At 40.0% G+C, this 12,985-nt stretch overlaps 1 protein-coding gene across 4 annotated transcripts in view; it reads right to left on the bottom strand.

The window, feature by feature from the left end:
- Window positions 1-2,498: 2,498 nt before the first annotated feature.
- PLAGL1 (PLAG1 like zinc finger 1) overlaps window positions 2,499-12,985 on the bottom strand; it is a 45,337-nt gene continuing 34,850 nt past the window's right edge. For all 4 annotated transcript variants that reach the window (XM_038132581.1, XM_038132582.1, XM_038132584.1 and 1 more), the window contains 4 exons: window positions 11,369-11,518; window positions 7,862-7,981; window positions 5,927-6,423; window positions 2,499-5,488 (listed from right to left, as the gene is read on the bottom strand). In XM_038132581.1, coding sequence (XP_037988509.1) covers window positions 4,213-5,488; window positions 5,927-6,423; window positions 7,862-7,981; window positions 11,369-11,518 — 2,043 coding nt within the window. In that variant the 3' untranslated portion in view covers window positions 2,499-4,212. The remainder of the gene's footprint in view (window positions 5,489-5,926; window positions 6,424-7,861; window positions 7,982-11,368; window positions 11,519-12,985) is intronic.

The raw sequence follows: 12,985 nt of genomic DNA, 5'->3' as shown, positions 1-12,985 counted from the left end.
TTATTTTTTTGGTCACTTGATCCACTGTCAGCCTTAAAGATCACCTTCCATAAACTTTCACTGACACAACAAGTAGGGGCTTTTTAGCCCAATAATTTTCAGTAAGGCTTTCAATTAAAATCCATAAGGAATTTTTTTACCTATTAAATGCTCATTAAGTAAATGAAGATGAAAAGTAGTTGGACATAGCAGTAATAAATAGCGTATTTTAAACAGTTCAATGGAACTGTTAAGTCTAAGTAAACTAGAGTTCAGTTAGACTCTAGCTAATAATGATTAGATGGATACAAAAAGGATGACACTGGAGCAACTGTAACTCCTAGAGCTAGAAAAAGCAGCATGACAGTAGCCCTAATATATTAAAGCAGTGCTGCTTAGCCTTTCTTTCAGTCCGGGAAGAAGAGGGAAAAAACCCCAAACCCATTCCAAACTATATTGTGCAATGTTACCACAGTTGCTTTCTTTAACAACCAAATAAATGAATCCTCAAATTTAGAGCAAGTTTTACTGTATTTGTTGTGTGTGTGTCCCCATTATTTTAGTTTCCAGTATCTTTTATATATATATATATATATATATATATATATATATATATATATATATATATAATCATTAACATATGGAATGTACCACCCCAGTTCAGACTGGCTATGAAAAATTTTCTGAAACTAACAGCAGCCCATTTACTAAGAAAATGGAAAGTTCCAACAGGAAAAGTTAAAGGTAAATAAAGGGAAGGAGAAAGAAATGAACTTGGTTTCTGATAGAGGATGGGAACTTAGCAATAGATCTACTTGTGATTACATAGAGAATGCAGTCTTTTGTTCCATGTAGTATAATTTTAGCTTCTTGACATTACTGCAGCAGGTTCAGGTCTTTTTTCTTCTTTCATAAAAAGAATACTTTTTTTATGAGACCGAATGTTTACTAACTTTTGTTCTTTTACAGTATGATTTGATTATAGTAATTCTGTTGTTTATTCACCACATACTGCTCTGCTTCTACAGATTTTCAAGCAGAGTTCAGATAAAAGAGTCTTTTTATCTCTGTTTGAATGTGAGGTGAAATATCCTAAGATCTCCCAGATCTCTTACCTGCTGTGCCATGGCCATGGCAGTTCTCTGCCCTTACATCCACTTGTCACATTTGGAGGAGGGATGGGCTGTGCCAGAGAGGGAGGACTGGCCAGTGCTTGTGCTGCTGCCTTCCTCCACCGTACCCACAGTGGATGTAGGGCTGCCTCTCCCCACACTGCTGCTGTCACAGCCCTGCATGAGCCAAAGGCGGTGCCACCAGAGAGATGTCATGCAGCTTGAGCCTTGGCTACTGATGGCCTCTGAGAAATGCTCACAGAGGTCTTTCTAAAAAACACATTCAGAAAGTCCAGTCTCATGGTATTAGATGACTCGGGGGTATCTCACATCGCTTGAGCTGCAAGAATTTTAAAACAAAACAATGTTTTTTGACAACATAACTTTTTGAAATAGCTTGCCTTTCTTTGTCATGGGACGTCATCAGCTTCTGCTACATTTATGATGCCAAGAATCTGGAAAAAGAAAATTGAATGGGCTGATGGGTTTAAGCAGCATTGCACATTTAAGGTTTGCCTCTGTGCTTTACTTGCAGACACCATCACTGTATGCTTTTAAAGTATTTTAAAATGCATCGAAAGTGGTTATTTTCTTTTTATTTGAATAAGACGGTCTTTAATCTGTAGTTACATATGCATTGGTAAGAAATGTTTATCATCTTTCCATATTTTGGAAGAGGCTGAGATCAGGCAGCAGCACCTCTCTTGGCAGCCCAGAGCTCAGGTACCGTGCTCCAGGGTTGAAAGATCAACTGGAAGAAGGTGCTCAGTGTCTGCATAATGTTTGCTTCTTAACATCACATTTAAATTCAAGGACAAGTATTTAGGTAATCACTGACACCTCTTATAAAAGCACAAATCAAAATGACAAAATGTGTATGATCAGGCAGTGCTACAATTTTTTTTTTTTGTAGCAAAGAATTTTTTGTTGCAATTATTTTTTGGGGTTTTTTTACAAGTACGTAAACTTGCTTGAAGCCAAGTGAAGACAATTTGCACAAACAAGGAAAAGAAAACAGTTAAGTGAATATACACACTCACACACCTTTCCAAGTCCAGATGAAAATACAAGCCTAGCTGTAGAATGGTCATGTAACACTGTTTGCAACCTTTTCCCTATTCTGGAACTCATAATTTAAATAACTGCTCACTGGACATGACTGTGCAGTACCTGTTTGCCTCCTGCTGTTGTCATTACAGGAATGACCTTAAAATTCCTTTTGGTTTGTCTCATGCCAAAAATTTTCATAACAAAAAATACCCCTCAGCACTGCATCTGCAGAACATATCCTTTCATGAGCTGCAATAAGACAATCCTTAATCCAAGTACCGATCAACTTGTAAGAATATTCAATGGCATTGTACAACTACAATGATCCGTAGCTCAGTAACAGCAAAACAACAATAGTTTAAGAATTATTTTTTTATTTGAAGCTCTCCAGAAATATTCCTGTGATTAATGAGGGAGAGAAGAATATGCTTGTTCCATGTTATATCAGTAATGGCCATGGGGTACTATGAACTCTCTTTGGATTTAATGGAAGAGTAGTTCTTGGGGCTTGAGAATTTACTCAGATTCAGAAATTCCATGTCTGTTATAGATTAAACAGAATCCATTAGTAACTGAGCCATCCACTAAGCCATGATTATTTTTTTTTTTGTAACTATGGGTTAGGCAACAAACTAAATTGTGAAGAGTTTGCCTCTTTGTTTAATAATGTCATCTACTGAAAAATGTGATCTTTACAATTTCTGCTTGTTCATGCATCAGGTGATAGGACTGTCACACCAACACACTGTCCACAGGAACTGTTCATGGACAATTTACCCCAGGAAACAACGAGAAGTCCCCATGGTTCTAGTCTGCAAGAAACAAAGGCTGAAATCCAACTGCAGCAGTCCCGATGTTTCTGAGCAGAACCCCCATGAGTAAAATGGCTTCAACCATTCTCAAACCGACTAATTTCAGCTGACACTTGTAAGGCAGGTTCAGAACCTGGTTTTGAACAGGGCCCAGCATCAGCTCACCACCACAGCCCCTCTGTGCATGGACCTGCCCCTTGCTCCACAGGGGTCCCGCTTGGGCACAGGCTCGTCTGGGCCGGGGCTGGATTCCTCTGAAAGCTTATATTTTCAGGTGGTTGCAATTATGAATAATTTCCCAGACTAAATAATGGCCATTTTTATCAACAAAAGGTGAATAAAAGCCCCTTAGGTAGGATGCATTATTTTTTATTAAGTGTTGAATTAATCAAGCTGTTGACCCAATGGGATGCCATAAGCTTAAATTTAAGCAAATGCTCAAGTGCTTTACTAGAAAGAGAAAGAGACAAGTGTCTGATGTCTTGACAGATCCAACTCTAAATGAAAATTAATGTTTTGTTCTAACTTGAGACAATTCACTTTCCATTCTGAGAACTGCATGTATCCAAGACTGCAGTTCTTACACAGTCATTCAAAAGTGGTACTTATTTCAGCCCTAGGAAAAAGGCACACAGCTGAACTGCCCACCAGAAAACAAAATCTAGTTTAACATAATCATAATAGTGATAAACTTCGTTGAAGAAAGTGAAAGGACGTAAGATTTACTCTTGGAATGATTCTGATTTAAATTAAGGATTAATAAAGTTCATTAATTAAGTGCTTAACAGAAATCTATCTGATGTTGATAAATCATTTGTTACATTTGCCATGTGTACAAATTTGCTGTGATTTATGGCTCATTAAATTGATTTCTTTGTGATTTACCCCCTCTTCCCATTCACCCTAACCATATTTCTCCTATTGCAGCAGCCATAGTTTTATTGTGCCTGTTATGATACTTTGCTGTCACTGAAGATAGTTATTCAGTTGTTTGCCTGAAAAGAAACAAAAATGTAGAGGGAGCTGAGGGAAATATATTAGTTCTACTGTTGTCATATGCTAAAAAACTAACAGTATGAAAAATAGAGCTTCTTGTTTATTAACATCCTGAATTTAACTACCATGGTCATAGCGTGCTTTGAAAACATCAGGGGCAATTTTTCTTCAAAACAAAACAAAAACAGCCCAGTCCTAACAGATTTAAGTAAGAAGCACAGTCTTGGAAAAAAAAAAGGAAAAAAATCCACACAGGATGACGGTTACTTGAAGGCATGGTGAAAGTGAGGCAATGTTACAGAATTTGTAGTGGATGGAAAGGAGCGAGGAAGATGATGCAGCTGGTTTATGGCCATCCCACCAGCTGCTAGCTGAAGACCTTGCTGTTGGCCAAGGCCATTCAGCCTGTGTGATGGTTCCTCTGAGCCAAACGCCATTGTGATGTCCCCAATAGTGTTCTGGTTGTCACCTGGTGGGAGCTGCCAGAAGCCCATCACATGAGTGAGATCCATGAAAGGCAGGCTTGCAGTTTCAGCTGCTGCCTCTGTCTCTTTGTGCACTGGGTACTTGTTAGTATCCCCTACAGGCCCTGAGGAAGCTTCTTCCATACTGATTTTGTGGAGAGACTGAGGTTCTGGTAACGGCAGGTCCTCGAGAAGATGCACATTGTAACCTTTAACATCCACTTTTATCGGTAGATTCTTGAGGGATCCTGAGGCAAATGAGGTAGAACTAAGGTCATATTTGTTAGGCTGATGAAGGTTCAGGTTGATAGGGACAGCTGCTGAACATGGTGTGGGAGGGACAGCCGGGAGGCTGTCTGCACAGCCCATCCTTTGCAAGTGAGGAGAAGACTCAAGAGGAAGAGCAGTTTGTAAGCTTGACTGGGAATGAAGATGTGAACGGTTGTATTCCTCTGTTTCTGTACTATTCACAATCCCATTTGGCACAGGGACCCCTTCAGGAAGAGGGGACAGCATGCTGGCATCTTCCTTCAGTCTGTATGAAAAGAGCTGGTCAAGGAGACCCACTGAGTCACCATTCTGCAACCTGCTCTTCAGCAGTTCTTGCGGATGAGTCTTCCTGGTATGGCGTGTCAAGTGGTCCTTCCGTCCAAACCGCTGGGCACAGAACTGGCACAGGAAGTCTTTGCAGCCTGTGTGAACCACCATGTGACGTCGCACATCTTTACGGGTATAGAAGTGACGCTCACAGTGGTCACACTTATGTTTCTTTTCCTTCATGTTGCCAGTCGGCTTCCCTGCATGACTTTTGAGGTGTTCCAACAGAACCTCAGTACCACCAAACTCTTGGGCACACACCCTACAGGTGAGGTCCCCGCTGGTGGCAGCATGAAGAGCCAAGTGTCTCTTATAGCCTAGCTTGGTGTTGTACTTCTTGCCACACTCTTCACACTTGAAGGCCATCTTGTTGGGGTCATGAGTCTGAAGGTGATTCTTTAGATGGTCTTTCCTGTGAAAGGTCTTTTCACAGTAGCCACACTGGTGAGATTTCTGTGGAGAATGAGTGGCCGAGTGCCTAAGAGGAAAAAAAACAAAACACAGACACGAAAAAGTTATTTGTGTTCACATTTATTCTAGTATATTTATTCTTACATCCTCAACACTTGAAAACACTGGAATTCTCAAAGGAAGGCATTTTCACCACTTCTCAGGTTATTAGTAAAAGCTTACATTTTTGGGGGGGGGGGAGGGAGGTGCTTTAATAATAAAGCATAGGGTAGCTTAAAACTATGCTTTAATCATAAAGCATAGGGTACCTTAAAACTGCTCAACATCATCTTTTTCAGTAGCCACCATAATTAAGGGAGACTAGTTTTCTCCAATTCTATCAAAAACAGCAATAATAAAAACTGGGCCTCAGGGATTAACTGCCACTAGAACACCCCAAAGGAAAAAGATGCCTTTTTTTCCCCCTCACACCCCCAGTAGAAAAGGAATGCCTCCAGAGCTGTACCTGAGCAGTTTATATTTGGAAATGAAGGCTTTTGTGCATCCGTGCTGTGAACACTTGTAGGGACGCTCCCCTTTGTGCGCATAAGTGTGGACTGTGAGCTTGTCAATGGAATCAAATATCTTCCCGCAGAGTCGGCAGGGATAGCTATCTGGCTGCTTCGCTTCTTTTCCCTTCAGCAGTGAAGACCGACCATTTCTCCATTTAGGTATAAACCTTACAAGAGCACCACAAGTGCTCCCTGAGCTGGCACAGCTGAACTTTGCAGCAGAGGAGCAGGAAATGGTCCCAAAGCATTGAGTAATGCTTTTGCCTAATGACGCTCCTCTCAGTTTCCCTTTGAGTTTGTTTTTTGCTTTTACAGGTCCCAATTTATTTGGTGGTCTGAACCTTGTAGGAAGGACTCGGTCTTTATGGATGCACTGGTGAGATTCCAGCAGAGCAAAAGTTGCAAAAGTGCTTCCACAGCTGGAGCATATCCAAGGGTCTACAGGCTCTTTCTGCAATGAGAACAGAGACATGCCTTTCTTACTAAACATTCTAAGGAAGGGTCATCTTCTTCTCACTCATCTTCTCCTGTGCTTTTCTAAGACCCATCATTGTCTCTGGTGATATTTACTTGCATGTGCTACCACCTAGTTGTTCAACTGGCAATAGATTGTGTCAAGGAGTAAAAACTTGAAGGAAAAGTAAGGTTGGCTAAATAGTAGTTTATATGTTTTTGTTTAGCATTTACTGTGACAGTCCTGAGTCCTTCACCTTTATCTACGCTTATGACATAGTTTATCTGCTATTCCAGTCACACAAAAATGGGATGGGTTTCTGTACAGAAATGTAGTTTAACCATACAGATTTCCTTGTGTCTTGGACTGACTCCATGCTTTACCACACAGCAATAGTCAATGGCTCCAGGAGAGACTTCCTCACTTAGCTTGATGTTTGGCATTAGACTTCCGTTAATTGGATAAGAAACACCTTAGGTTTAGGGATCTCAAGCCTATCCTGACTTAAAGATTTTTTGTTTTTTTAGACAATGTATTATTTGGAAGTATTACTTCCATGGAAATAAGAGCTATACTGGATTCAGTTGAATTCACTTTAAATACTGATATTATAAAAATTCAGATGAAAAACAATTACCAAAAAAATCCCCATCACTGATGAAATATGCTTCCAATTAATGCATGACCATGTACCTCCTCAATTTAATCTACCTTTCGTGCAAGTTTCTCATAAACTGTCCTCCTTTTCCCTTGCTCTTCGGCTAGCTTGCTCTGGAAAGCATGGTGAGGCTGTATCCAATCCATCCTAATTTCCAAACTGAGGCCTCCTCTCTGCTAAGACTCATGTCTGATGCTGTGGCTCTCCCTCACCTTTCTTCTGGGCCTCAAAAGCCTTCTTGGAACATGAATTCCTGGTTCATTTGTATTCCTGGTCCATTTGTTTCACATTCTTTCTAGATTAAGTATTGATTTTCACAGCCATGTTTTCAACACTTAACAAACTTCTATCAGTTTAAGGTTTTCTGCTATGATACAGAGGGGAAGGTATTTGAATTAGTAGAGAAGGGTTACTGAACAGGAAAGACTGAAATAATTAGTGGGTACTCTGGCCAATCAGTCAGAGTAAAAGAAGGGGAAATGGTGAAAAAAGTCTGAGGCTTGACAGCTTGGTTATCCAAAAATTAGTGCCCGTCTTAAGTCTTTCCAATACATCAAGTGGTGCCACTTACTTCTGACTATATTTGATGGCTCCATTGGATTACAAACTCAGGACAGGAAGAACAGCCTTTCTCTGGGTAGCTGCTTGGCTAAAATTGCTAAAGTACTCTGTGGCCTACATTTGCATTACTAGAGTTATATAAACAGAGAAAACATGTAAATAACCCATAATTTACTAAGTCTAGTGATGGCTTAAATGCAGAGTAGGGGTACTTACTGCTACTGGAGGCAAAGGAGAGACATCTGATTCTTCTTTAATGAAGACTGCAGAAGCTTCCATAAATTTGGCATAATCGGCAGCATACCATACTTTCAATTCTGTGTGGGGTTCAATTGGCTGTGAATGGAAAAAAACAGCACATGTTTACTTGTGTCAAATTTCCTAAACCAAACAAAAAGAAAAATAGGGGTGTGCAGTGTTTTGTCCTTACCCAAACTGCATTTTTGACTCTGTTTAAATTATTGGTAACTTAGTTTCAAGATTCAAGCATTCTTGAGCATTACTGCCTGCTTTCTTGATTGACACTTTCTGTTTCTAAAAGTGGAATTGTGTATGCACAGAGATTTGGGGCAGGGGTGCCCTATAGCAGGAGGGATGCCTCTATACTCATAACCTTTGCTCAGTGAGATATATTTGTTTGTGATGTTCAGACATCCATCAGTCTTTCCAAGCAATATCCCATGCCCATTCCTTGATGCTGGAAGCCCTTTGGACACAACACTTAACTACAGGGTGCAGGCAAAGGAAAAATGCCTTGTGAATGCACAAGATCTTGGATGCCTGCTGGATGTGTCACACTGAGCATGGGTGCAGAGCAGATCAATATGAGGACTGCAAGGCAAATTGGCACCTTCCCCGGGCTGGCTCTAATGTGTCAGGCTTGCCGTGTAACTCTGCCCTCCTTCCACTGAAGCCTTCCCCCACAGGATTAAGGGAGCCCATAATCAGCAGTCTCCCATCCAGTCATGCTCACCCAAATCTCTCCTTGGACTGGACTATGACCTCTTCTGACAAACACTTTCAGTCAATAATGTAGCAAACAGAAAAGGAGAGGCGTGACTACACTCACTGGCTAAAGATCTATTAGTTCTTTAAATGCAAAGGGGAAAACTAAACTTTGGGGTCATGATTTATATGGCTCCCTGACCCTGTATACAATTTTCTTCATCTATAATAAAAACCAAACTGCACTGTACTTGTAGAGCCAAACTACACTGTACTTGTAGTTTTATTTTAACTAAGATAAACTCGTGCCACCAAAGAAAAACAAAAACAAAACCAAACAAACTAGCCTGGAAAGAGAGCAGCTGAGTCATATTCCAGAAAATGTGACATCATAAAATCGCCTTATTTTGTAATATCAGTGTAGGATAAGCATGGTAGGGAAAAGACAATGTAGATTGTGAAGGCAGGCAGGTGAGGGGTTAATTGTGAGTTTAATGCTGAAAACTGAATTTTCAACTGCCAGGCACAAGCCTGCCTGCCAACTCAACCAGTGTGGGTTGGGTATACATTTTGATAACACCTAGCCTAAACAGAAATGGACTGTCCTGAATTCTCCACTCAATTAAGGACATGAGGCAGAGCCATTAAGTAGGAGGTCCATCATGCATTGTAAGACAAATGTTTAAGGATGTCTGGGAGCTTGGTCTGTGACAGCAGGGACTGATACCCACAAAAAACCTGCACAGCGTGACACTGTCACTACTTTCTGCCCAGCATTCCTAGACCAGCAGCCATCTCCTTTATGGGAAGCTGAGAGACGGTCAGTGTGACTTTGGGGGAAGAGCAAGTGCATCAGTGTGTGAAACAGTCAAGTAATTCAAAAGCTCTAATCTCAATAAAACTGACATTAATATTGGTATCTAAATCCCCTACAAGCTGTCTTACTCTGTGCCACCAGTGACGGACAAGAGAACTGCAGCGCACACATAAAATTCTCCTGGGACCAGACCAATAGCAACCATGGATGATTTTATTTCCTCACAGTTCTATACCTTTTAAAGCACTTATTTCTAAGGATTGCAGCCATTAGGTCAGAAAGTAAGCTAATGGTGGTGTCAGGATGCCACTTACACATCTGCTTTAGTAGCTGTAGTTTCATGTCACTGAAATCCCATTTCTTTGTAAAAATAGTGGGGAAAGGATCCAATCCTACTCCTATCTTAATACACTTTACTAAAAATGTCTTGAGAAAGTATCTCCAGAATCAGCCCTAAGCCAGCCTCACAGCATGACCAGCAGGGTGTGCCTAAGTGTAGCACAAGACCATCACATTCATTGACCAGGACAAAATCTGCAGGATGCCACAGCACCCTGAATGATCCTGGGGCTTGGGAGAAATAAAACCCAAGTAATGCCCTATGACCCACAGCACAGCAAAGGTTCCAAGGCACATGCATCATCCTAGGACACTCCTTGTATCAGTGCATAGGATCATCCAAAATGTACATGTGCAGAATTCTCCTTAAGTCAGCAGAGAGCTGGTTCAACAGAATTTAAATTATACTGGAAATTTTAAGATACCAGTTTATAACAACTACTTCTTGGAAAGGTTCATGCTTCCCAAATATAGTATTAGTAATCCTGTCAATTTTACAAGCATATAATGTATTTCAAATTAAGTTGAAATCTCAAATGATATGGACTGCATGAGAATCTCAAACACAGCCTAAATATGTCTCAGGGTAGTATACACTATTTTACATTTTTATTTTTTTCCTTAATAATTATGTTGATATTAATACCAAAATCAACTATACTCCATGTTGTTATAAAAGACTTCAAGGGTATGAAATGTTATTCTCTCATCACCACTATACAGTAAATATTTTTCTCACTGTGCAGGTGGAGAAACAAAAATGGAGTAAAAAATGTAAATACTACTATGCCACAGAAATATGTGCCAATCTTGGATATGAAACTGAAATGCTGGACTTTAATTCATAGTAACTACTTTCACTAATATTCTTTTTTTTTTTTTAATGTTGCTTACAATTATATACAAGCATGATGTTCAACAGACAGATTTCTGTTTCCCCCAAGTGTGCAAAAGTGTTATTTCTGATTAAAACCAACTCTGTCTAAGAAAATGGCCAAAAGAATAAAAACCAAGACTGTATTTTCTAGCTTCATTTATAAACAGACTATCTTGTTCTCTCTCTTCAGACAAAGATGCAGTCCAGAATCTCTAACATAAACTGATCATTTCATGGCAACATTGCAGTATTCTGAGTTTTGCAGTTAAGTCTTCAGATTTAATGAGCATGGAAAATTGTACATGAAGATTCACTCAACACCTGAGCACAGGGTAATGTGCTCAGAAAACAATATGTGTCCAGAAATGTAATAAAAGAAAGAAATTTGCTTGTTATTTCCAGAATGAAGTACTGCTGAATGTAATAATGCCAAATAATGCCACCATATATACCTACGTGGCATTAAAGAGCATTCAGTTTAAACACTATCAGTGTGAATGATTTTTACCTTCCCTCGGCTCAGTTTCTTCACAACCCACAACAGCAAGCACACAACACCTTTTCCTGACAAACCTCATACACTGCTTGCTTTACTACAGATTAAATTACATTAAGGGTGGTATGTAAGTAATGATCCAGTTAGCAGAATATAATCAATCTGTTATTGTAAAAGAGTTAGTCTTTCAGAACCTTTGTCTGTAAATTTCCTTCTGGATGACAGGTGGAGCAATGTGGGTTTAACTACCTTAACTGTTGTGAAGTAGACTTCTCCACAGTGCTGATAAGCCACAAGGGTCTGTTCCTCTTGGTTCCGGGCTAGCCGGACAAACATCATCCAATTTCCACAGTCCTCATTGGGAGTGTCCAGAAAGTACTTCCCTCCATCTTTCAATACCTGAAACAAAGGGGGGAGAACAGGAGAACGAATATGATAAAACCAAGACCTGTATAGAGGCACATTAGTTTTCTTTAATTTGCCATCACAGCCATCAGTTATCTATCTTGTCTTGGTCATATGTCCCTTGAAATCATGGTTGTTTTGAAACAGATCACTCTTAATGAACACTGAGTGCAAAAGAAAGAATGAATACCTGCTGAGCACCCTGCTACTAAAATAACTGTGGGCCTTTGTATGTATTTTCCATTTATAGTTCATCATTTTTATGTTATATAAAGATAATATTATAAGAACTAAGTGCAGGCAGGTAGAAAGATAAGCTTTATGCCTTAATCTACTTCCTGAGCACTCGATAATCTTAAGCTTCAGCGCTACCACATTTTGCATGGAACAATTGTATAGCTTGTGTTAATAGGAGCAGAGCGGTAACATACAACATAATGGCATTTTAACAGTCTTCTCTTTTTCCTCTTAACAATGCAAAAGTAAATACAAATGAACAATTGTGCCAGAAAGATATTTTTCTTTTTCCTTTACTTCATTCTTCCTAGATTCCCCTCCAAGAGAATGCCCCTATGAGGCAAAAACTACCAACCTCAAACAAGACAGTTGCTTTTCTGCAATAGTGTTTCAAACATGGACAGACAAAGCTGCACAATGGATGTCAGCACAGCCTGTATTTGTTCTACTAACCACATAACTGAGCAAGTAACTGAAAAAAAAAAAAAAAAGTTGCATTTTCATTGCTTCTGGTAACTATTTTATCTAACTTCATCATGTTTCCAATGAAAGCACCTGCCTGTTGGACAAGTTTGGTCACATACTCATGCTAGGGAGAAGTCAAGGCAGCTACTGCTGTCATGTAGGAAATCTGGGACTCTAATCTCCTCTTCTGAAGAAACAGTCCATTCATCAGTCAGAGCTGTCCTTATCACTGTATACTTTTAAGCAAATGGTGCTGACTGATAGAGGATAGGGTGTGGTTTACAATGGCTTGGTGAAGAGGAAGGAACTGGGTGCTTAGCTCATCCATCCATTGTTAGAGAAGTACATTTTCTGCATTTTTAATAGTGTCTAATCAAAAGACTGAAGATATTTAGTAATAGAGAAGAACAAACCTTTTCTGGTGTTCGCATGCTATGAAAATCCCATAGGAGGACAGTGTTACTTTCCTGGCACATGATTCCCATGATTTCCATGGGCAAATCAAGTTTACAGCAACTGCTGAAGCTATTATGACTTTCAAGCTCTCAAACTAAAGTTCAGAAGTATTTCCTCACAACACTGTGTTTTCCAGTCCCAGGCTTCTGGAGAAAGCTCAAATGAAGACACAGTGTGTGTCACAGGACAGCTGCTGCTGGGGTCTCTCTATTCAGGGGTGAGAGGGTCTGATAGGAATGCAGACTCTGGAAGAACCATGACCTGTTGGGAAGTCCTGACAGAGGCTGTGGCTTGACCATGGGC

The sequence above is a fragment of the Motacilla alba genome, chromosome 3 (genome assembly GCF_015832195.1).
Source record: "Motacilla alba alba isolate MOTALB_02 chromosome 3, Motacilla_alba_V1.0_pri, whole genome shotgun sequence".
In the NCBI taxonomy this organism is placed as follows: Eukaryota; Metazoa; Chordata; class Aves; order Passeriformes; family Motacillidae; genus Motacilla; species Motacilla alba.
Note: the sequence above shows the minus strand (reverse complement) of the source record. Positions and strands in the feature narration are given on the sequence as shown.